The sequence below is a fragment of the Trifolium pratense genome, linkage group LG4, assembly GCF_020283565.1.
Source record: "Trifolium pratense cultivar HEN17-A07 linkage group LG4, ARS_RC_1.1, whole genome shotgun sequence".
NCBI classification, from domain to species: Eukaryota; Viridiplantae; Streptophyta; class Magnoliopsida; order Fabales; family Fabaceae; genus Trifolium; species Trifolium pratense.
The window spans coordinates 14,865,280-14,888,216 of record NC_060062.1 but is presented as its reverse complement, the minus strand read 5'-3'; the positions used below and the strand labels follow the sequence as shown (position 1 = coordinate 14,888,216).

Genomic DNA, 22,937 nt, shown 5'->3' with positions numbered 1-22,937 from the left:
TAGAAATTGTAGTGTTTAATTTTTTAAATAAAAAAATTTTATTTTTAAAAAGTGTTTGGGAGCACTGGTTAGCAAGACCATTTATTGTTAACATAGGTTTATATACCTAAAAAAAAGCAAGTTCTAACATGCATAAGTGCACCATATGATGCACGGTGCACAAGTTAGCATTTTCCTTATATCGAATACAAATTTTACAAAATTCACCGTTCTATCCGTTAAAAGCATTGTTGGTGGGTTTGGGCGGCGAGAATAAGGAATCTGTGGGTGGGTTTGGTTTGTAAAATAAAACAGATCCTTCCTTCCTTTTCAATTCCACACTTTCCCTATAAACCCCAAAACCCATCACTTTCTCTCTCACTCACTCACTTCGTGTTTTCCGCTTCCATCCTCTCTCACACCAACGCCACCATCTTCTTCCCCTTCTCTCTCTCTCTCTCTGTAAGCGCTCTCTCTCTCTCTCTCTCTCTCTCTCTCTCTCTCTCTCTCTCTCTGAATCTCTATTAGTTAGTCCTAATTACACTTGTGTATTATAGATTATTAGATTCTGCAATTTATTTAAGCTAATTTTACTTTTTCATCAGCACCATTTATCCATTCTAATTTCTGACGCCATCTTCATGTCTATCATCATTTTTCTACTATATAAACACCATATTCAATTATTCATTATAACAAACAAAAAATTCCTTTTTTTTTTAACCCCTTTGATGGGGTTTTAGGGTTTGATTTCACAACTCTGAAAATTTTGTCTTTCTTTGTTTATTAGTACTGACTTTGTAACTCACTTTCAAATAACTCTTTGATTTTATCAATATTTCAAAAAGGTCCCTGATTCTATTAAAGTTTACTTGGATTAATCCTTCAAAACATATGTTAGGGATTAAGTTGAGAATAAGTGTATAAAATTAGGGATCCAATTGATAGTAAGTGGTTAAATATATGGACTAACTTAACAATTTAATAGAGTCGGGGATGATTTTGAAATATTCATAAAGTTATAGACCTATCTAAGAGTGTCCTACGGTGTCTGGAACTAATTTGGTTGTCGTTGCAAAACGGTGCTTGGCTGGGATTTTGATCCCGTTGGAAGTTTTTATGTAAAGACACAAACTTTACTTGTTTTCTTGGTTGTGGCAAATTATGTAGCACTGATGTTTCAGATTGAATCATTGAATCTCTGTCACGTGACACCGACACATGTAGTACATTCAATCACTTCTTTTTTCGATGTCTTTGTGTTGGTATCAATGTCTAGTTTGGTGTCTGTGTCTACATTAGTGCTTTCTAGGGGGTAATTAAGTGGTGTTTTAGAGGTATGCAATGTTTGGATCAGCTTTACCCTCGTGAATTTATTGTGTGCCAAGACGTGTTAGTGTTGAAGCTTGACTTTTAAGCTTCTTGTTACCGCACGGTGGTGGCACTAGTTAAACAACCTAGGCTTTTTCTTTAGACTGGTTATGAAAGAATTTTTGTTATATGAGCAGATAATGATCACAAGAATATTGGCTTTGAGCATAAAATATGGTTATTTTGTTTTGTTAGGTTGTTTTCATTGTAACTTGTAAGCTTGGAGCTTCGAGTGAAGAGTATAGAACTACCATCTTGCTTCTTCTCATACTGCTCCATAAAACAAAAGCCGTTTTATAAAACAGGAATGGAACCGATTCCATTCTTTGTAAATTTTTATGGCATAAATTCATTCAACAATCAACAATATCGGTGTTGGTATCAATTTACAGTTTGTTTTAGCATTAAAATCTTTTTCTTACTTAACTACATTAGATTTAGTTATAATTATGTTCCAAGCAGATGACAACGTGGAAATATATAAATCAATTATCAGATACTTCTACAAATTTGTCTCATGTTTTGCTTTTAGAAATGAGCATTATAATTGAAATTCTGTTCTGCGCTAACTCTGGCAAGTTAAGGCATAAGATTATATATCTAATAATAACATCACATGTCATTACTAAGACATGTTTTTATCAATGTAATGATTCAAAATAATTAAAAAAAGGCTACAGATTAGTTGTGCACATCTGCACCATAATTTTATACTGTGTGCGATGGTATATATTACATATGGCTGTTAGACTCTTGGTGGAACATCTTTCATGTATAAACTTTGGCTAACCGCTAAGGTAATAAATGTAATCCTATACTTTTAGTTCATACAGAAGATTATTGTAATTTGGAGAATGCATTGGCCTTGCAATGTTGGTCATATAGTACTTCAACTGTGTCCAATTGGAATCTTGATATTTTGTTCTTTAGTATATAAAACCTATTGGCTCTTGTTGTATAATATTAATTTTTATAGTATTGATTGATTTTCAGGGTGATCATGGCATCAATGTCCACTGTGAACGTTTCCCCCCTATCCATGTTTCAAACTGCAAGCCGCAATCAATCAACCAGTGCTGCTACCACAGTGAAGTGCCCTTCCTCTTTTGGGTCGACAAAGAGTGTTTCCAGGTCTTTTGGCTTGAAGTCATCCTCTTCATATAGAACGACTGCAATGGCCGCTTACAAGGTTAAGCTAATCGGACCAGATGGAAAAGAGGACGAGTTTGATGCCCCGGATGATGTTTACATCTTAGACGCAGCAGAGAATGCTGGAGTTGAACTCCCTTATTCGTGCCGCGCTGGAGCATGCTCTACTTGTGCTGGAAAGATTGTTTCTGGTTCAGTGGATCAGTCTGATGGCTCTTTCTTGGATGACAATCAACTTAAGGAAGGCTTTGTGCTTACCTGTGTTTCCTATCCAACCGCAGACGTTGTAATTGAAACTCACAAGGAAGGAGAACTTTACTGAGAGATGGTGCCTTGAAAGTTAAAACTATTGCTTGAGGAAATCCGTAATTTAAGGTAGATTTTGCAGCTGATTTGGTTGTTCTGCTTTATAATCAGCTTTTCTTATGGCATTATTAGTTATTTGTGATGATGGTTTTTTGTTTGTGCAAGCAAGCACTGTAGTTTTTAGATATGATAAGTTTGGCATTTGAATGTGATCAATGGTGTCATTTTAGTTATGAACGACATAATCAATCTTTGATGAAATTCAGTTTCATGCATTTTCTTTTCTTGTTTTTTTACTGTCTCATCAAACTTTGTTTAGGTCCACTTAGATTTTTACATGACCTACCATGTTTGACTTTCTAAACATAATTTGAGGAACATTAACCGTCAAATTCGGATCTAGACTGTGCTACCTAGTTTTAGAGCCATTTTTTTCAACTCTTCTTGAATGTGTTCATCATGATTTGAAGCCTCGATGTACTGTGTTTATGTGCATTGATACTGTGATTACCAAATAATTATTGATTGATTTCACACATGATTCATGCATTTGGAGTAGAAATTCAGATTGTTTCAATACTCCTTGTGTCTTTGCAAATATTCATGTTGATTCTATGATGAATAGATTCTGTTTTTGTGTTTAATTCGTCACTGAAATCGAGTTTTTGATGGATTTTTTATATGCATTTTCACAAATTTAGTGTTGCTCAAATTTTTCAAAATTCATTGCTTCGTCATCATCTTATTTCTTAAAGAGGCTTTTGATCAAAAAATTGTAAAAACTTTTGTTTTTTTTTGGGTGTATTTCACAAATTTAAAAAGCCTTTTCTCTATACTTGTTTATATCTTTATAAAAACAGATATTTGGTTTTGTGAAATTCAAAATTTAAATGAAATAATGCACTGAAAAATAAATAATTATGTTCAATGTTGTTATTCGATTTTTGAATGCTAAAGAAATATCCTTTGTGCAGCAATATCACTAAAAATCATACACTAAAATGCCCAACGAAGCTTGTGTCCGACATTAGGAAAATCTATAACAGAGTAATAAAATCCATATAGAGAATTTATGAAAGAAACAATAATAACAACCAATTTTTATTTTATTTTATATGAAAAAAAGAAAGAAAACAAACACATTTAATTCATACTGCAGGAATTAAAAACTTTGATAATAATATAGTACTAACTATTAAGTCAAACATTTATGCTTCACTTGTTTTAGGGATCTCAACTGAATTGTTCAGCTCTTCACTTTCTTCGGAATTTACTTGTCTGTTATCTGAATTTTTTAGCTCTTCACTTTCTTCGGAATTTACTCTGTCGTCGATTACTCTGTCGTCGAGTACAAAGTGCAACTTGTCTTCGTTGTCCCTAAATGACCAAATGTTAAGTTTTTGGTCCTTTTTAAACTTGTTTTTCAACAAAACAAGTTTCCATTCCTGAACAAGATTGTAAACACTATCACTGCGCATGTCCCACTTCCTTAAGGACATTGAGAACAGTCTAAAACAAGGATCCAACAAACCCACTCCTAAACCAACTAGTTTACCTTTTTCGTTTCTTTTCTTTAACTCCATCTTTTCCATCTCGTTAAGATAATCGAGTTCGACTGGAAGTGAAAGACGAGCTTTTTCTTTGTCAAGATCTGACGGGAACAATTCCTTATGCATGACATATTTGATATCACGACCATTCAACTCTTTGATCTTGTTCTCGACGATCATAGGCAATTTTGGCGGCGGTGATGACACAATTTCCCTAACTTTCTTTTTAAGTTCCCTCTTCTTCGTGCGCTTTGGTTTCACTCCTCTTTCTTCATGAGACACGCTGCCTTCATCACTTGAGCGACCCCTTTTTTTGTTATTGACTTGACAATAACTTTGATCGATTTCTTCTATTTGTGCTAACTCTTGTTCAGTATAAAATTGTGGAGCAACTTGAGATAACACTTTGTGCAAAGTACAATGAGGTAAAGGGTTGAAAGGTGTGGTATTGCGTTTCTCTTCCACAATGGCTTCCATATTCTGCAGCATTGCTTTGATCTCGATCATACGTTGCTTATCGATCACGGCTTCCATATTTTGCAACAAATATTTCAAAAATAACTTTTTTTTCCTTGATATTATGTTGAGACTTGTCAAGCGACCAAGAATATATAGAAGGGTGTAACCTAGATATAAAACAAAATCTGTTATTTTTCTGTTTATTTTTTTGAAAGATTGATTATATTATTTTTTTGACTAAGATTTTATTATGTTATATAAAAGATTTGAGGAACCGTAAAAAAACAAAAAATAAAAGATTTGATGATTTGATTTCTACTTAAAATTAAGAGATACGGAGTAGTTTTTATGGTGAAAATCTAATTTGAGAAATTTGGATTTATCCAAATTCTCAATTTTATATCGTAATTCTTTGACAAAATCAATATAAGATTTAATTCAAATTTATCGTAATTTTTTAATAAGTCTAAAAAAAAAACACAAATTTATTCATTTAATAAATTTTACATCAAACTGCACAATATTTTCACTTATATTTTAAAAATATTTGGTAACATATTTCTAAATACTTTATTCTAAATAAATTCTCTACTTTAGTATAATATCAAACTTAAAAATATGAAAAAATCAGTGGACATTGCATTCTCAAATAGTTTTTTTTTTTTAAGTAATAGAAAAATAAGTTCTCATTGATGATAAATATAATAAATAAAACACAGAACAAATATTTAGGGTTTTTCTTAATACCGGTTTTGGGTAGTTTCTATTTTTATTCCACTTTTGTGCTGACATTTTTTTAATCACTCTTGACTATGTAGTTATACTAGATCAGATTTTTTGTCTCTCAGCCTTGTATTTTCTTTTATTAATTTCTATTTAGAATAAAACGAAAACGTCCGTTTGATCTGCAAAATATAAATACTGGACAGAACAGTACAGGACAGTACAAGACAGAACAGCACAAGACAAACGTTTAAGGTATTGAACAAACTCTGTGTTGTACGATGTTTGGTGGACAAAAAGTTATTTTGATATTTTAGACAACTTGTGCTGAGGACAAAAAGTTGTCCCGTGGTTCTGTGGGGGACAAGAATTTCAAGTTTTGTCCTGTCCCTTGGCCCCCAGTTTGTCCAGTACCAGGAACAGTTTTAAAATCAAACACAGTACAGCAGGAGTTGTCCTGTCCAGTCCCTTATTTTTTAGCAGGATCAGTTTTAAAATCATAGTGTAATAAAAACTTCAGGAAAATAAAACCCAATCCATTAAAATCAAATAAAGTGTAGATCAACCCAAACGGGTAATGCAAACATTTAAAACAACATAAGTTTTCAACCTTTAGTTAAGTCTAAAATTAATCTGAGGTATAATAATTGGTGAAAGAACCGACGATCAACGCAGAACGGGTCCAAGAATCAACAACTCAAAACCTGCAGAATTCAACAAGTCTGGAAAATTATCATAGTCTAGCAACGAGAAAGTCAAACAGATACCACAACCACCAAATAGAGCATTCCACGATGGGGAACAAACCACCCAGTGACGAACAATGAGCCAAATAGAGCCTAAGGAAATATGAACGTCATCCTATTCCGCTCCATTTCTTCAATTTCACTCTATTCCGCTCCATTTCATTCCATTATATCACCACTAAACTGACACCACAAAGACAAGCATATATTAAGATAAAAAATATTAGAGAAATATAATATACCAAAAAAATTAAATATAACAAAGATATTATTAAATAATATCACATCAAAGTCCACACATTATTAATCAAACCTTGCATCACCTCACTTTCTGTGCATAAATATTGTTGCATATTATAATCACAAGATCAGATCAATAATAATGACAAGCTTTTCCTTCTTCACCTCACTTCTTTTCTTTCTTCTCACCATTTCAGGTACTTTATCTTATTCTACTTTTTAGAGGTTCTGTTTGAATATGATATTTTCTTTTTCTTTCTATTATAAACATTATGATGTTAATTTGTTTTTAATTATGATTTTCAGATTCATTATTTATGAAAATCAATGGCCTAAGTTTTGGAATAAACTATGGACAAGTAGGAAATAATCTACCTTCTCCTTCAAGAGTAGCTGTTCTTATAAGATCAATGAATGTAACAAGAATCAAACTCTATGATGCTGATCCAAATGTTCTACATGCTTTCTCTCAATCAAATGTTGAATTTGTTATAGGAATTGGAAATGAGCATTTACAAAATATGACAAATCTTTCAAATGCTCAAATTTGGATTCAACATCATGTTCTACCTTATCTTTCACAAACAAAAATAATTTCCATAAATGTAGGAAATGAAGTATTCAATAGTAATGATACTCAATTAATTTTAAACCTTCTTCCTTCAATGCAAAATGTCCATAATGCCCTTGTTAATCTTGGATTAGACAAACTAATTAGTGTCACAACAGCTCATTCTTTTTAGGGATGGCAATTTGACCCATACCCAGAGGGTACCCGCAAAAATTACCCACAACGGGTAGGGTAAAAACCCGCATTTTGGGTACGGGCACGGGTATGGGTAATTACCCGCAAAAATGAACGGGTATGGGTGCGGGTACGGGTACCTTAGTACCCACCCCGCCCCATACCCGCATAATATATATTTATTTATTTTATTTATATTATTATATTAAATCAATTTAAAACAATACAACTCTACTAAACTATTACATATTTTTAATAAAAATGTTTATTTATAACATAATATAAAAATAATGTGAATATTTAACATAAATATGAACTTTAACATAAAGTTAGTAATAATTTTGTTTATAATTTTCATTAGTCAATATTAAAATCTTTGAAATTTTTTTAATTCTATTAAAATTATATGATATTTTATAATTGATCAATTTATTTTTAGTAAAAATGCGGGTAACGGGTACGGGTATGGGTACCTAGGTACCCATAGGGTATGGGGACGGGGGCAAAAGTTGTTACCCACGCGGGTATGGGGATGGGTACGGGTATTTTTTTAATCCGCGGGTATGGGGATGGGTACTATAGTACCCTACCCATACCCTACCCATTGCCATCCCTAATTCTTTTAACATTTTGGAAAATTCTTACCCTCCTTCTTATGGTTCTTTTAAGCAAGATTTGATGCAATATATTCAACCACTTGTTGAATTTCTTGATGAAATTAATTCACCTTTTCTTATTAATGCTTATCCTTTTTTTGCTTATAAAGATAACCCTAATGAGGTATCTTTAAACTATGCATTATTTCAACCAAATCAAGGTTTGGTTGATCCAAATACAAATTTACATTATGATAACATGTTGTATGCACAAATTGATGCTGTTTATGCCGCAATCAAAGCGATAGGATATACGAATGTTGAAGTTAAGGTTTCTGAGACCGGTTGGCCTTCAAATGGCGATTCCGATGAAATTGGAGCTACACCTCAAAATGCAAAATTGTATAATGGAAATTTGCTTAGAAGAATTGAGGAAAAACAAGGAACTCCTGCAAAACCTTTGGTTCCAATTGATGTATATGTTTTTGCACTTTTTAATGAAGATTTGAAGCCTGGTCCTGCTTCTGAGAGAAACTATGGACTTTATTATCCTAATGGTAGTCCAGTTTATAACATTGGATTGCAGGGTTATCTTCCACAGATGGTTGTTCCTTCCAAATCTAAGGTAATGAAAATTCTCACAATCTTCAAATTTTTTATTAGATTAATTTCTATGCTCTATTGTGCCAAGTATGAGTTAAGTCTTACATTGCTTAGAAAAGTGGAGGACCCATAAACCTAACGCCTTAAGGTTTTTGGTTAAACTGTGATGTCCAACTCACTTGTATTGTGGATGCTCCCCCGTTGTCCCCTCGTGACCCATACTAATGTTCTGTAACACTTTTTTACATATACATTTAATAAAATCACACTATTATACAACTTTGTTATGTTAGTTCTTAAAATATTTTCATAAATACCTATAAGGTGAGATGTGATTAGGTGCATGTAAAAATAGTTTTTTATACATTGTCAGTGTCAATAGTTTTTATACATCGGATTCAAGTGGTTAATGAATTTCACTAAAAGACAGATTGTTCGAGAAAATCCTAGTTCAATTTTTGAGTGGAACAATTTTTTGTCCAAACTTTACATTACCTCGCGGTCAAACTCCGGATTACTAAGAATCGAAAGGTTAACATAAAAAAAAAATGTTTTATACTGTCGGTAAATCACAATCAATCATATGTGTGTGACTGTAGTGCCAATTACAGTCATACGTTAGTCATAAATTTGTAATGATTTGACAGTTATGATTGATCGTTAATGTAATTTTTTTTTTTATAAGCTAAATACTTTTTGTATTGATAATAATTAGATGCATTACATTATTGGCATTCCAATTTATTTAGTAGTTTTTACTTTAATGTATGTGATGCTTCAATCTTTGTTCTTATGCAGGTTTTGTCTTTCAATTTTCTTGTATGTATAGTTACATGCATGATTTTTACTTGGGAGCTTTCAGGATCATAATCAGAACAAGGGAGGATTCAAATGAAGCATATGAAGTCCTATATTCTTTTTTGCAATAGAAAGTTATTCAAGGTGAAGGAATATTCAAATGATTCTTGAATATTATTATTTTTTCATTTTTATAATTACCTTGCAATTTTTTTTAGCAAGGTGATTAAAAATTTATGCTTTACTATTTAAGCATTTCAAAGATACCATGTGGATCATATGAACATTAAATCCTATTTATTTTAAGTCATAGGTCACATGCTAGCTAATCCTGCCCTCAAACATTTTATGCATCCATTCCATTCTACCATAAAATAAAAAATTAGATATTGTATGAATATATGCTTATGTAAGAAACTTTAGTCCTAGTACTAAAAGGGAAGGCTTCTTTGATGCCACCACACCATTTTAATTATTGGATTTATGTTAATAGTACTATTGTACAATTTAGAACCGTTTTAAATAATTTAGATCACTGTTTATAGTAATAATTGAACTGGAGAATTTTGGAACCATATATTTTGGAACCAAAATACACCAATTAAAGCAGAACCTGTCAAATGCTGTCCAATTTGTGTGTCCACTAAGTGGACTCTTGTGGCCCTTTTGGTTAGGCTTAATTAATTAACCACCCCAGAAAATAAGTTAATTTATTGATTATTAAAAGAATTTAATCCATATATCAATTATAATAGTCAGATCACAAATTTTATTTTATTTTATGACGAGGAAAAAAACAACTTCAATTTTTTCTTGTTCATGTGAACTTAAGTCCTTAAACTACTTTTGTCAAAAAAAAGTTACATAATTAATTGTGATATGCTATCTATGTAAACATTTTGGTGAATTCTTCGGTACACATAGTATGAGTCTATTTGGATTGACTAATTTTTGAGCTTACGTGAAATAGTTTATGTAAATAAATAAATTTTTATGTATTATTTATAAGTTTTTAAGGTAGTTTATGATAAAACAACTTATAAAGATACAATTTTTGTTAGTGAAAACTTATGAATTAACATAAAACTCTATTTATTTGTATAAGCTATTTTCATAAGCTAAAAAATAAGTCAAATACAAACGGATCCTATGTCGATATGTACTGATACATTTGTTGAAGTGGACGATTCTCGTTGGTTTACAAATAGTATCTATTGATTTTTCTATGTTAATACTATTTATGGACCAATCACAATTATCCACCTAAATAATATACCGGTAAATATCCAAATAATATGTGTATTTGAGTAAACACCAAATATTGTTTACAATATTGTTTACACTTATAGTATTTCAAAATTTAATTGTTATTAAAATATGGTAATGAGTGTACATCTTCCACATATCTCCCATTTGAAATTTAATTGTTATTAAAATATGCATATGAAGCTTCACTCGAATAAAATTATGCTTGTCTTCAGCTATACAAAAGTCCAAATTAATTGGTTGCATCGGATTATGGGGAAAAAATAGTCCTCTTAGAACCTCATGCTAGAAATTCAAACCCCACAAGATTATGTGACATTTTTTTTCAATTTATATCATTGTACTTGGGTATCTTTTCCCTGATGCCTTGCATTTCTTATCTTATCAGATCTTCATAATTATTTATGTGCATTGTTTAAACTTGAAATCATAAATTTTTTGGTTCAATAAGTATAATCTAGTTGGTAGCCGCAGAGACACCAATTTGTAGAAGTCTGAGTTTGAATTTAGAATTCTCGACTTCTACATATTTCATGTGTATAAATTTAGTCACTAAACAATTTGAATAAAAAAAAATCATAACTTTTTAACCTTAGTATCAGATAAAAATGAGCTGATCCCCAAAGTGCAACTAAGATAGGTAGTAAAAGTATGCAAGAAAATTTGGTAATCAGAGTTTCACTTATAAAATGTAATGTCTCTACTAACTAAACTAAGTTTATGAAAACTATATTCCTCTATTTCTGAATAATTTAGTTTTCACTCTCTTCAAAGTTTATAAATGTAAGACATTTTGTCTACACCGTAAATTTGGTGTTATAAGTGGATGATGTGGCAATTGGAAAGTGAATTTGCTAATGTGACATTGGCCAATTAGATTAAAATCCATTCATGTGCTATACATGTCATAAAGTTAATTATTGTATTAAAATTGTGGACATTTTTTAAAAATTTGTTGAAATGGATACATGAAATAGTTTCAACTCAAATTGGCAATGCCAGATTAACAACTTTGAGGACTAAAGTTACAAATTTAAAAGTGAAAGACTAAAATCATAAATGAAATTAAATTGGGGGGCCGAAATTCATTTCATCCTTTAAATTTTGTTGACTATGTGACGAGTGCTAACTTGAATTCTGTCAATGGAGTCCAACCATTCATATAAAGCTTCCATCACTATTTTCTTTTCTATAGCAAACTAATGAGATATTTTTGAACTACTCCATTATCATTAGTGATAAAATGATAAAATATAATCAAAAATTGTACAAAAAAAAAAAAATCATTTTTGTAGGTTCATTGTATATAATTAATGATTAAATACATTAACTATGTAATGATTTTCCTGAGTTTAATTCAGTTGGTAGGGGCATCGCATTATATATGTAGAAGTCAGAGTTCGAACCTCCCGGACATTCTATTTATTCATCTTAATAGTAAAATTTCTAGTTAATAGACTTGTTGAAAAATGAAAGAAAAAAAATCCAGGGCAGCCATCAAAGAGAAAGAGAGGAAAATCCAGCAATGAAAGAGTACCCCAAGACCCTAAGAGATATCACTCAACCAGAAACTGAAAAATCCAAGCATGACACCCTCACCTCGCCTTACTGGACCAGCATAAGAGAGATTGCACCTCCCACTCGTATATAGAAAGCAAGGGCTATCAGAGTTTTTACGTAGAAACCATTTTCGGAAGGAGAGTTTCACCTATATATCCACAAGATTCTCTATCGTTGAAGAATGAAGACCCACCGACAAAGATGATATTATTCTGAGAGGTCCAAATAGTCCACACAACAAATCCACACTAGAATCATACCTGACCGAACCCGACGCCCAACACTCAACTCAAGGAAAAAATTAACAAAGCATTGTTCAAGCAATAAGGGTGTAATCCCAACTTTTATGTATGAAAAAATTCAGTTGAAAGAAAAAATAATATTATGTATTCTTCATATTCTTTGTTAAAAATTACTCAAATAAAATGTAAAAAACTATGTATTTATATCATAATAACTAACAAAATTATTAAAAAAATTCATCAAACTATCCACAAATCCAACATAATGAATCAAAACAAGTTCAAGTTTTTAATTATCTTGAATTTAACATAAAAAAATTTGGATGAATTTGAGCCTTTATTTATAAAAATAGCCAGATAAAGATAATAATTAAAAACTAATATTTGTTATTTCGCAAATAAATAATTAAAAATTTGAGGGGCGGTTTTATTTTTATTTATTTTTTTTATCAAAAATAAAAATTAAAACGTGAGTCGCATCAAATTGGGTGGTACAGGTTTTAGGCACGATCAATATAGTGTGAGCAAGTAATTTGAAAGTGAATTGTAATATTCATTCATAGTTCATACATAATTAGTTTGGTCCCAATGGTTTTGTCTGAATTGACAAGTTAATCCATCCACTTGAAGTTGAAAAGCTGATTCAGCCATATCATGTCGGCAATAACATGTTTGAATTGTACTCTGTTTTTTTCCCATGAGATAAAGATGATGACCACTAGCCAATGCTTCAATAACATGTTGAAATTGGATTTCTTTTCTTTAAGATCTGTTGGGTTACTTTATCAGGTTTTCGTTTTTGAGTCATCTCTCATGAAAGAGTGTCTTAAGAATCTCACATCAGATATAAAATACTTTGCACTTGAGTTTATAAGTAGACACGATTATTGTCTTACAAGTCACGTCAGTTTGTAGAATTGAATTTAGTGTAAATGTTTTACTAATATTTTTTGGTGTGCCATGATGTATTCAACCATGTAACTTTAGCAGATTGAAAATGTTTTATGGATTCATGTACTTATTGTAACAATAATTATTTATAAATAATCAAAGTGTGTGAACTATTGAATGTAGCAATGAGCCTCATTTATACTTGATAATTTAGACACCGAGAAAATGGCGGCTAGTTCTTTGTTAATTTACAAAGTTTCTTTCAAAATTTTGATAAGGATATGAAGTGAGAAAATAGAAACATGATAATTTATGTTTTAAAACAAGTGTGAAAAAAGAGATGATAACTGACCAAATTACTGAGAGAAGCAAATAGCTTAGCATATTCATATCACAAGTATAACTCCAAATACCATACACTGATATACCACCACAAAAACCATCACCTATCATCCTCCACTATCGGTCGTCATCCTCGGGGCGTCCGCTTGGCTCTAAGAACAACCCTAAGATGCTTGTCATATATAGTAACACGTGACATCTCCAATTCAATTTATCCTCGTGTTCTTGAGATCATTGATTCAGCCGACATGTTAAGGAGTATCTTTGATTACACTCGTCGTTAAAGAAGAGACATATTCATTTTCACTGGAAACAGAGTGGTGGCGCAAGTCACACTTCATCAACCCACGAGGAAAATTATAACCCTTAAGGGTTACGTTTTTCCCCTATGGTTAATGAAGCGTGACTTGCGTCACGACTCCGTTTCCACTGAGAGTGAATATAGCCCTCCCTTAACGACGAGCATAATTAAAAATACTCTTTGACATGTCGGCTCAGTCAGTGATCACAAGAATGTCATGGTAAAGTGCAACAGGGATGTCACGTGTTAATTAAAAGTTTTAACACCGAAAGTATAATGATAAAAATTGAACAAATATACTACTCTTCATCATTGTTTGGATTGTGGAGCATGCATTGTTTCAGGGTCTTTTAGTTTGACCAATTCATATATTGGTGTATTATATATGTACCAATTTTGGAGATGTCCAGAGTGTTTTATTTTCAGATTAAAGCTTTGTTGATAACTATGCAATCATTGAAACTCTACTTTGTTTTCTCTCAAAAAGAATTTCTAATTTTTTTTTTCTCAAGGTAATTAAAGTCAGGAATAAACAAGCAATTAACAACCAACAATGTGTGTGTCTGTGTGTGTTCAATTTTCTATATTTCTTTAGTACTTGTGTAGCTAAAGAAATATATCTTCAGTAAAACAAAAATTAATATATTATATTTATATATATTATCAAGTATTAAATTTATTAATTATGCACATTTTACTATTGCATACTTGCCGATACACAATTTTGATCATTAATATTTTTAGTTGTGTATTATTAAAAATTATGATAAATTGATATTTTTATAGTACTCATCGAGACAAATCTAACAAGATCTCATATGCGAATATTTATCTTTATATATTAGTAAAAAAATATGGTCAAAGTAGCTTGTATGAATAGTGCACACAGTCAAATTGTGACAATAATTTTGAGACAGAGGGAGTATCAGATATGCTCATATCCTGATGCAATTAAAACTCTTCGAAAGTTTCTGTAGCCAACCGGAAAACAAAGATATCGAGGGTTTCAGCATCTTTCACATGACCAAGAAAATACAATTTATCGTTTAGATAAACATGTTTACCTCATGAATCAAGGTTGTATGAAGGTATGAAGGGACACTTCTTCATTCATTCTCTCCCACGGTAAGAACTTTTACGAAGATGTCATCAACATCCACATTATGACCGACAAACTTTACTAACTTAAAAAAGTTTAATTGAAATTTCAATAAAAACTTCATAGAGAATCCAAAAAAATTATACTTATCTTCCGGTTTAGGTTTTGTTAACTGTACAACAAAATCCTTAATCTCTCGAGGAATATATTTTGAGGTCTTCATTTGATTTTTTTTATACCATCTTGACAGTTCTTCAGATTGCCAATCATTCCATATAAATGGTCTTTTGTTATACATAAATATATTATGAGATCTAGCACGAACAAATATGATCTTTCGTCTGTTTAAGCACCTGGTTTTATATGTTCGGGCAGCTTCCATCCCTCGGTACCGGTTATAGGATTAACAAGCGGTACTGAAGATGAAAAAGAACATGAACTAAAGTTGCCTATCTTAGCACGCAGGCGATTGTCATTAGAATCCACAGATGTCTCCTAAAAAAAATAGAACATTTTCCGGTTTAAGGTTACCGCGCCTCACTTTTTCTTTCAAAGATACTCCATAGCTTTAATCAAACCTCTATTAGTTTAAGTGAGAAGTGAGAAGGAACATTAAGCTCCGATTTCTTAGCAATTTTCGTCCACAAGTTATACTTTTTGGAGTCTGTTTCCAAAAAATGTTTATAGTTTTTATTCTTATGATCCCAAACGCAGTGTTTACGGGCATTTATCAACTCAAATAAACTACGGTTAGCTAGTTGTAACACCACTGAGTAATCCTCATCGCCTTTTATATTGTCATAGCAGTGTAAAATGTTGGATGACATTCTGTCATTTATAAATTTCGTTTGTTATCATTTTGGCTTCACTGGTTTTCATAGCATATGAATAAGATTTGGTGAATAACTGTCAGAGTATGACTTAGTTATTTAAGAACCATTGAATAAGGTCATATCCAAGGCTAACCATGGACAATACCCTCTTGCTGATATCCATATCACTTGAGACACCAGGTGTCATAATATATTCTCCGGTCCGAGGTTTGTAAAGATGTATAGATCTCCATATCTATTACAATATAAGAAAATTGATGACTATGGTAAAGTCAAGTTTGCCCTTGGTCCAGAAATTGCCACCTGTCCATTTCATGGGTATTTCCAGTCCAAAAATATAGTAATTGAACCAGATGAGGGCCTAACCAAGCCACATGGCTTGCTAACTAAGCCAAATCAAGTTGTGAGACAAAATGCAACTCTATTGCAAGCCATGGTTCCATTTCAACTCTACCAATTGGTTTTCAATTTTTTACTTTATGTCACATCACTTCTTTTTCCTTTCAAAATTTCCAAACTGACAAAACTAACTCAAAGTCTTTCCTTTGTTGTTCATTTTCCTTCACATTACCCGATACCATCTCAAAATATTCTCTCAGGAAACCAAAGGTAAGACCTCTTTTCTCATGTACTTCTTCATCTTCCTCAAGTTCTTCATCTCATGCTTCATGATATTAGATGAATGCTTGCAACTTTGGTACAACTTAATCTATTTTTTGTTTGTTGAAACTGAAAAAAACTCTGTTCAACTAATAGGAAAACTCATCATTAAGTTGTTTCATGGTTTGTAACTTAATGATATAACTTGAAGTTGAGATATGGTTTATAAAAATTTCCCTTCTTTGTTTAACTCCAATATTTTGATATGAGTCTTTGAAATTATTAAAAACTGAGAAAAACATTATGTTCAACTTCATGTTCTTTGTATAACACTTACGATAGAGAAGATCTATGAAATATTTACTTTATTTGGGTTTTTTTAAAACTAAGATTAATGTCAGTTTTTTATGATGTTTTGGTCCAGGAAAATGGCAAGAAAGTTCGAATGTGTCAAAGATATCAACGATGGAAAAGATCTTTGGAAGATTTCAGTGAAGATCAAAGAAAAATGGACTAAAATATGGAAAAGATCGTTGAACTCAAATGTCTTGAATCAACACTTGCAAGTTTAAAATCGAACTTCTTTCATGTTTTTAAACTTCATCATCTTCGTATAACACCAACAAAAGCAAAGATCTATGGAAGATATCATTTTTTACCAAGAAAGATCAACACTTGCAATTTTTTACCAAGAAGATGCATTTACGAAAAAGTTTAAATGATGATTATTTGATGTTGTTGTCAGGAAAATGTCTAGGAATGAAGAGAATATAAATGACACCAAAGATCTATGGAAGATAGCTTTCAAAGTGAAAAACAAATGAAGGATGGAAAAGAGTATTTTGAGCTGGTGGTTGTAGATTCTCAGGTAACCCTTTGACGATGTTTAACGATATTTGTGTTTTACATAATGTTAAGTTGTCAAAAACATAAAACTTATGATTTTTATGTTTGTTCATCAAACAAAATGATGTGTTGGTGTTAAAGAACGCTAGAATCAACGCTTGAGATGATATTCTTTTGTGGTTTGTGAAATTTTTTACATTTTTTATACTATTGTTTCAAAATGATGTGGAGATCTACTTTATGGATCAACCTTAAATTGCGTGACACAATCCTGGTTTTTTAAAAAAGAACATTAGAATCTACCTAAAATGATGATATTCTTTTGTGGTTTGTGAAATTTTTTATATTTTTCATACTATTCTTTGAAAAAGAATACTAGAATCAACGCTTGAGATAATATTCTTCCGTGGTTTGTAAAAAAATTTACATTTTTCATACTATTGTTTGAAAATGGTGTGAAGATCTACTTTATGGATCAACCTTAAATGGCATGAGACAATCCTAATTTTTTAAAAAATAACATTAGAATCAACCTAAAATTATGATATTTTTTGTGGTTTGGGAATATTTTTTTACATTTTTCATACTATTGTTTGAAAAATAACACTAGAATCAACGCTTGAGATGCTCTTCTTTAGTGGTTTAACAAAAATGTTCTGTTGAGATCGTTTTAGAATCATGATTTTTCATATTTTAGTTGAAAAAAAATATTATAATCAACGCTTCAGGTCTTCATCTTTGTTGTTGAATCATGATTTTTGGTATATGATCTCTGCAAACAGCTCTAACGATTAAGGATCAGTTTCACCAAATACAGAAATATTTCAACCAAGGTAACAAAATTCCAAAGATGGCTTTTTTGAATATAATTTTACCAGCTCAATGGATGTAGTTTATTATTCTTGTTTTTTGTCCATTATCTCTTCAACCAGCTCAAATTACATGTTTGAATGGACCAACTTAGAGTTCGCTATATCAAGTGGGACATCTGCTCCAGGTCTTGATACATCATCGCAACTGATGTGTCAATCTTCTGGACGGTCGCAGTACACTTCGGAGCAAAAATTCGGTCACAATGCTGAAATAATGCCGATGTAAAAAATGATCTTTCTTATAATGGTAAGATTTTTTAACTATTTCTAATTAACAATGTATTGAGGTGCAGTAAAAAAAAAATCATGTATTGAGGTCCCCCATTGGATTTCTTAATTGAATTGGATTTGTTATTATGTGATCCAATCAAACTTATCTCCATGTGTCTTATAGAGTACAAGATGTCGCTGAGTTGCTAGGCATGATGGTCGAAGATCATAAGCGCATCCAGCCAAATGTGAAGACCCATGCGTAAGACAAATTATTTATATTTTTCTTTTACAAACTGGCCATTTTAGCATATTGAATGTCAAATAATCTGAATTCATTAGTATATAATTTGAAGTTTTTATTGAATGTATTCATTAGTATTTGTAGCTTAAGATATGTTATACACAACCTCATCCAGGGGCATGTTCATGATGGGAAATGCATCTGTTAATGATGTTCATGAGGGTGAAACCTTCATTGAAGATATTAAAGGTCAAATTCAGGAATCCAAATTAGTTGTTCAAGTTCTATCTCCTGTTGTTGCGGTTTATTTTTGTTCTATTTGTGCATTTCTTTTCAATCTTACTTCACATACTGATAATTGAATAATAACTTAACTTACGTCTTTTAATTTTGTCTACTACAGACGAGATTGACCCTGATCACGTGTCATTAAAGACACCTTCTAACAAAACTGGAGCTTCTCTTATTTCCCATTCTCAAAGTGATGAAGTTGAAGATGTCATTGATTCGAAATTATCTTCCACCAAAATGATGAAGTTCCCAAAAAAGGAGTAAACCAACCTGGCCAACTATTTTTTTTCATTTTTATAATTACCTTGCAATTTTTTTTAGCAAGGTGATTAAAAATTTATGCTTTACTATTTAAGCATTTCAAAGATACCATGTGGATCATATGAACATTAAATCATAGGTCACATGCTAGCTAATCCTGCCCTCAAACATTTTATGCATCCATTCCATTCTACCATAAAATAAAAAATTAGATATTGTATGAATATATGCTTATGTAAGAAACTTTAGTCCTAGTACTAAAAGGGAAGGCTTCTTTGATGCCACCACACCATTTTAAATTTTAATTAGTGGATTTATGTTAATGTTAATAGTACTGTTGTACAATTTAGAACCGTTTTAAATAATTTAGATCACTGTTTATAGTAATAATTGAACTGGAAAATTTTGGAACCATATATTTTGGAAATGGTGTGTGCCAAAATACACCAATTAAAGCAGAACCTGTCAAATGCTGTCCAATTTGTGTGTCCACTAAGTGGACTCTTGTGGCCCTTTTGGTTAGGCTTAATTAATTAACCACCCCAGAAAATAAGTTAATTTATTGATTATTAAAAGAATTTAATCCATATATCAATTATAATAGTCAGATCATAAATTTTATTTTATTTTTTTACGAGAAAAAAAACAACTTCAATTTTTTCTTGTTCACGTGAGCTTAAATCACTTCATAGTAACATCACATTATATATATAGAGAAAGTCACATATTCACTTCGAAAGTGAAATTTAAGTCCTTAAACTACTTTTGTCAAAAAAAAAGTTACACATAATTAATTGTGATATCCTATCTATGTAAATATTTTGGTGAATTCTTCGGTACACATAATATGAGTCTGTTTGGATTGACTAATTTTTGAGCTTACGTGAAATAGTTTATGTAAATAAATAAATTTTTATGTATTATTTATAAGTTTTTAAGGTAGTTTATGATAAAACAACTTATAAAGATACAATTTTTGTTAGTGAAAACTTATGAATTAACATAAAACTCTATTTATTTGTATAAGCTATTTTCATAAGCTAAAAAATAAGTCAAATACAAACGGATCCCATGTCGATATGTACTGATACATTTGTTGAAGTGGATGATTCTCGTTGGTTTACAAATAGTATCTATTGATTTTTCTATGTTAATACTATTTATGGACCAATCACAATCATCCACCTAAATAATATACCGGTAAATATTCCAAATAATATGTGTATTTGAGTAAACACCAAATATTGTTTACAATATTGTTTACACTTAGTATTTCAAAATTTAATTGTTATTAAAATATGGTAATGAGTGTACATCTTCCACATATCTCCCATTTGAAATTTAATTGTTATTAAAATATGCATATGAAGCTTCACTCGAATAAAATTATGCTTGTCTTCAGCTATACAAAAGTCCAAATTAATTGGTTGCATCGGATTATGGGGAAAAAATAGTCCTCCTAGAACCTCATGCTAGAAATTCAAACCCCACAAGATTATGGACATTTTTTTTCAATTTATATCATTGTACTTGGGTATCTTTTCCCTGATGCCTTGCATTTCTTATCTTTTCAGATCTTCATAATTATTTATGTGCATTGTTTAAACTTGAAATCATAAATTTTTTAGATCAATAAGTACAATCTAGTTGGTAGCAGCAGAGACACCAATTTGTTGAAGTCTGAGTTTGAATTTAGAATTCTCGACTTCTACATATTTCATGTGTATAAATTTAGTCACTAAACAATTTGAATAAAAAAAAATCATAACTTTTTAACCTTAGTATCAGATAAATTGAGCTGATCCCCAAAGTGCAACTAAGATAGGTAGTAAAAGTATGCAAGAAAATTTGGTAATCAGAGTTTCACTTATAAAATGTGATGTCTCTACTAACTAAACTAAGTTTATGGAAACTATATTCCTCTATTTCTGAATAATTTAGTTTTCACTCTCTTCAAAGTTTATAAATGTAAGACATTTTGTCTACACCGTAAATTTGGTGTTATAAGTGGATGATGTGGCAATTGGAAAGTGAATTTGCTCATATGACATTGGCCAATTAGATTAAAATCCATTCATGTGCTATACATGTCATAAAGTTAATTCTTGTATTAAAATTGTGGACATTTTTTAAAAATTTGTTGAAATGGATACATGAAATAGTTTCAACTCAAATTGGCAATGCCAGATTAACAACTTTGAGGACTAAAGTTACAAATTTAAAAGTGAAAGACTAAAATCATAAATGAAATTAAATTGGGGGGCCAAAATTCATTTCATCCTTTAAATTTTGTTGACTATGTGACGAGTGCTAACTTGAATTCTGTCAATGGAGTCCAACCATTCATATAAAGCTTCCATCACTATTTTCTTTTCTATAGCAAACTAATGAGATATTTTTGAACTACTCCATTATCATTAGTGATAAAATGATAAAATATAACCAAAAATTGTACCAAAAAAAAAAAAAAAAATTCATTTTTGTAGGTTCATTGATATAATTAATGATTAAATACATTAACTATGCAATGGTTTTCCTGAGTTTAACTCAGTTGGTAGGGACATTGCATTATATATGCAGGAGTCAGAGTTCGAACCCCGAACATTCTATTTATTCATCTTAATAGTAATATTTTTAGTTAATAGACTTGTTGAAAAATGAAAGAAAAAAAATCCAGGGCAGCCATCAAAGAGAAAGAGAGGAAAATCCAGCAATGAAAGAGTACCCCAAGACCCTAAGAGATATCACTCAACCAGAAACTGAAAAATCCAAGCATGACACCCTCACCTCGCCTTACTGGACCAGCAAAAGAGAGATTGCACCTCCCACTCGTATATAGAAAGCAAGGGCTATCAGAGTTTTTACGTAGAAACCATTTTCGGAAGGAGAGTTTCACCCTATATATCCACAAGATTCTCTATCGTTGAAGAATGAAGACCCACCGACAAAGATGATATTATTCTGAGAGGTCCAAATAGTCCACACAACAAATCCACACTAGAATCATACCTAACCGAACCCGACGCCCCACACTCAACTCAAGGAAAAAGTTAACAAAGAATTGTTCAAGCAATAAGGGTGTAATCCCAACTTTTATGTATGAAAAAATTCGGTTGAAAGAAAAAATAATCTTATGTATTCTTCATATTCTTTGTCAAAAATTACTCAAATAAAATGTAAAAAACTTTGTATTTATATCATAATAACTAACAAAATTATTAAAAAAATTCATCAAACTATCCACAAATCCAACATAATGAATCAACACAAGTTCAAGTTTTTAATTATCTTGAATTTAACTTAAAAAAATTTGGATGAATTTGAGCCTTTATTTATAAAAATAGCCAGATAAAGATAATAATTAAAAACTAATATTTGTTATTTCGCAAATAAATAATTAAAAATTTGAGGGGCGGTTTTATTTTTATTTATTTATTTTTATCAAAAATAAAAATTAAAACGTGAGTCGCATCAAATTGGGTGGTACAGGTTTTAGGCACGATCAATATAGTGTGGGCAAGTAATTTGAAAGTGAATTGTAATATTCATTCATAGTTCATACATAATTAGTTTGGTCCCAATGGTTTTGTCTGAATTGACAAGTTAATCCATCCACTTGAAGTTGAAAAGCTGATTCAGCCATATCATGTCGGCAATAACATGTTTGAATTGTACTCTGTTTTTTTCCCATATGAGATAAAGATGATGACCACTAGCCAATGCTTCAATAACATGTTGAAATTGGATTTCTTTTCTTTAAGATCTGTTGGGTTACTTTATCTGGTTTTCGTTTTCGAGTCATCTCACATGAAAG

At 31.1% G+C, this 22,937-nt stretch overlaps 3 protein-coding genes across 7 annotated transcripts; 2 read left to right on the top strand and 1 right to left on the bottom strand.

Annotated features, from left to right (window-relative positions):
* The first annotated feature begins 285 nt into the window (after positions 1-285).
* LOC123924634 (ferredoxin, root R-B1-like) lies at positions 286-3,080 on the top strand. 4 transcript variants are annotated; one of them, XM_045977587.1, is made up of 2 exons: positions 286-433; positions 2,344-3,080. In XM_045977587.1, the coding sequence occupies exon 2, from the start codon at positions 2,351-2,353 to the stop codon at positions 2,819-2,821; it is 471 nt and encodes a 156-aa protein (XP_045833543.1). In that variant the 5' UTR covers positions 286-433; positions 2,344-2,350; the 3' UTR covers positions 2,822-3,080. The 4 variants fall into 4 exon arrangements, with proteins under 4 accessions (XP_045833543.1, XP_045833542.1, XP_045833540.1 ...); XM_045977586.1 differs by having other exon boundaries at positions 291-437; XM_045977584.1 differs by having other exon boundaries at positions 292-441.
* An 884-nt stretch (positions 3,081-3,964) lies between these two features.
* Positions 3,965-4,889, bottom strand: LOC123924633 (B3 domain-containing protein At2g24670-like). The gene has a single exon (XM_045977582.1). The coding sequence runs from the start codon at positions 4,887-4,889 to the stop codon at positions 4,014-4,016; it is 876 nt and encodes a 291-aa protein (XP_045833538.1). The 3' UTR covers positions 3,965-4,013.
* A 1,722-nt stretch (positions 4,890-6,611) lies between these two features.
* On the top strand, positions 6,612-19,412 carry LOC123924753 (glucan endo-1,3-beta-glucosidase 14). Of its 2 annotated transcripts, XR_006814833.1 has the most exons (5): positions 6,612-6,720; positions 6,830-7,255; positions 7,885-8,489; positions 9,266-9,578; positions 19,263-19,412. XR_006814833.1 is itself a non-coding variant. In XM_045977721.1 (4 exons), exons 1-4 carry the CDS (start codon positions 6,666-6,668, stop codon positions 9,335-9,337), a joined length of 1,158 nt encoding a protein of 385 aa, XP_045833677.1. In that variant the 5' UTR covers positions 6,612-6,665; the 3' UTR covers positions 9,338-9,769. The 2 variants fall into 2 exon arrangements, 1 of the variants encoding a protein (XP_045833677.1); XM_045977721.1 differs by lacking the exon at positions 19,263-19,412 and having other exon boundaries at positions 9,266-9,769.
* The last annotated feature ends 3,525 nt before the right edge of the window (positions 19,413-22,937 follow it).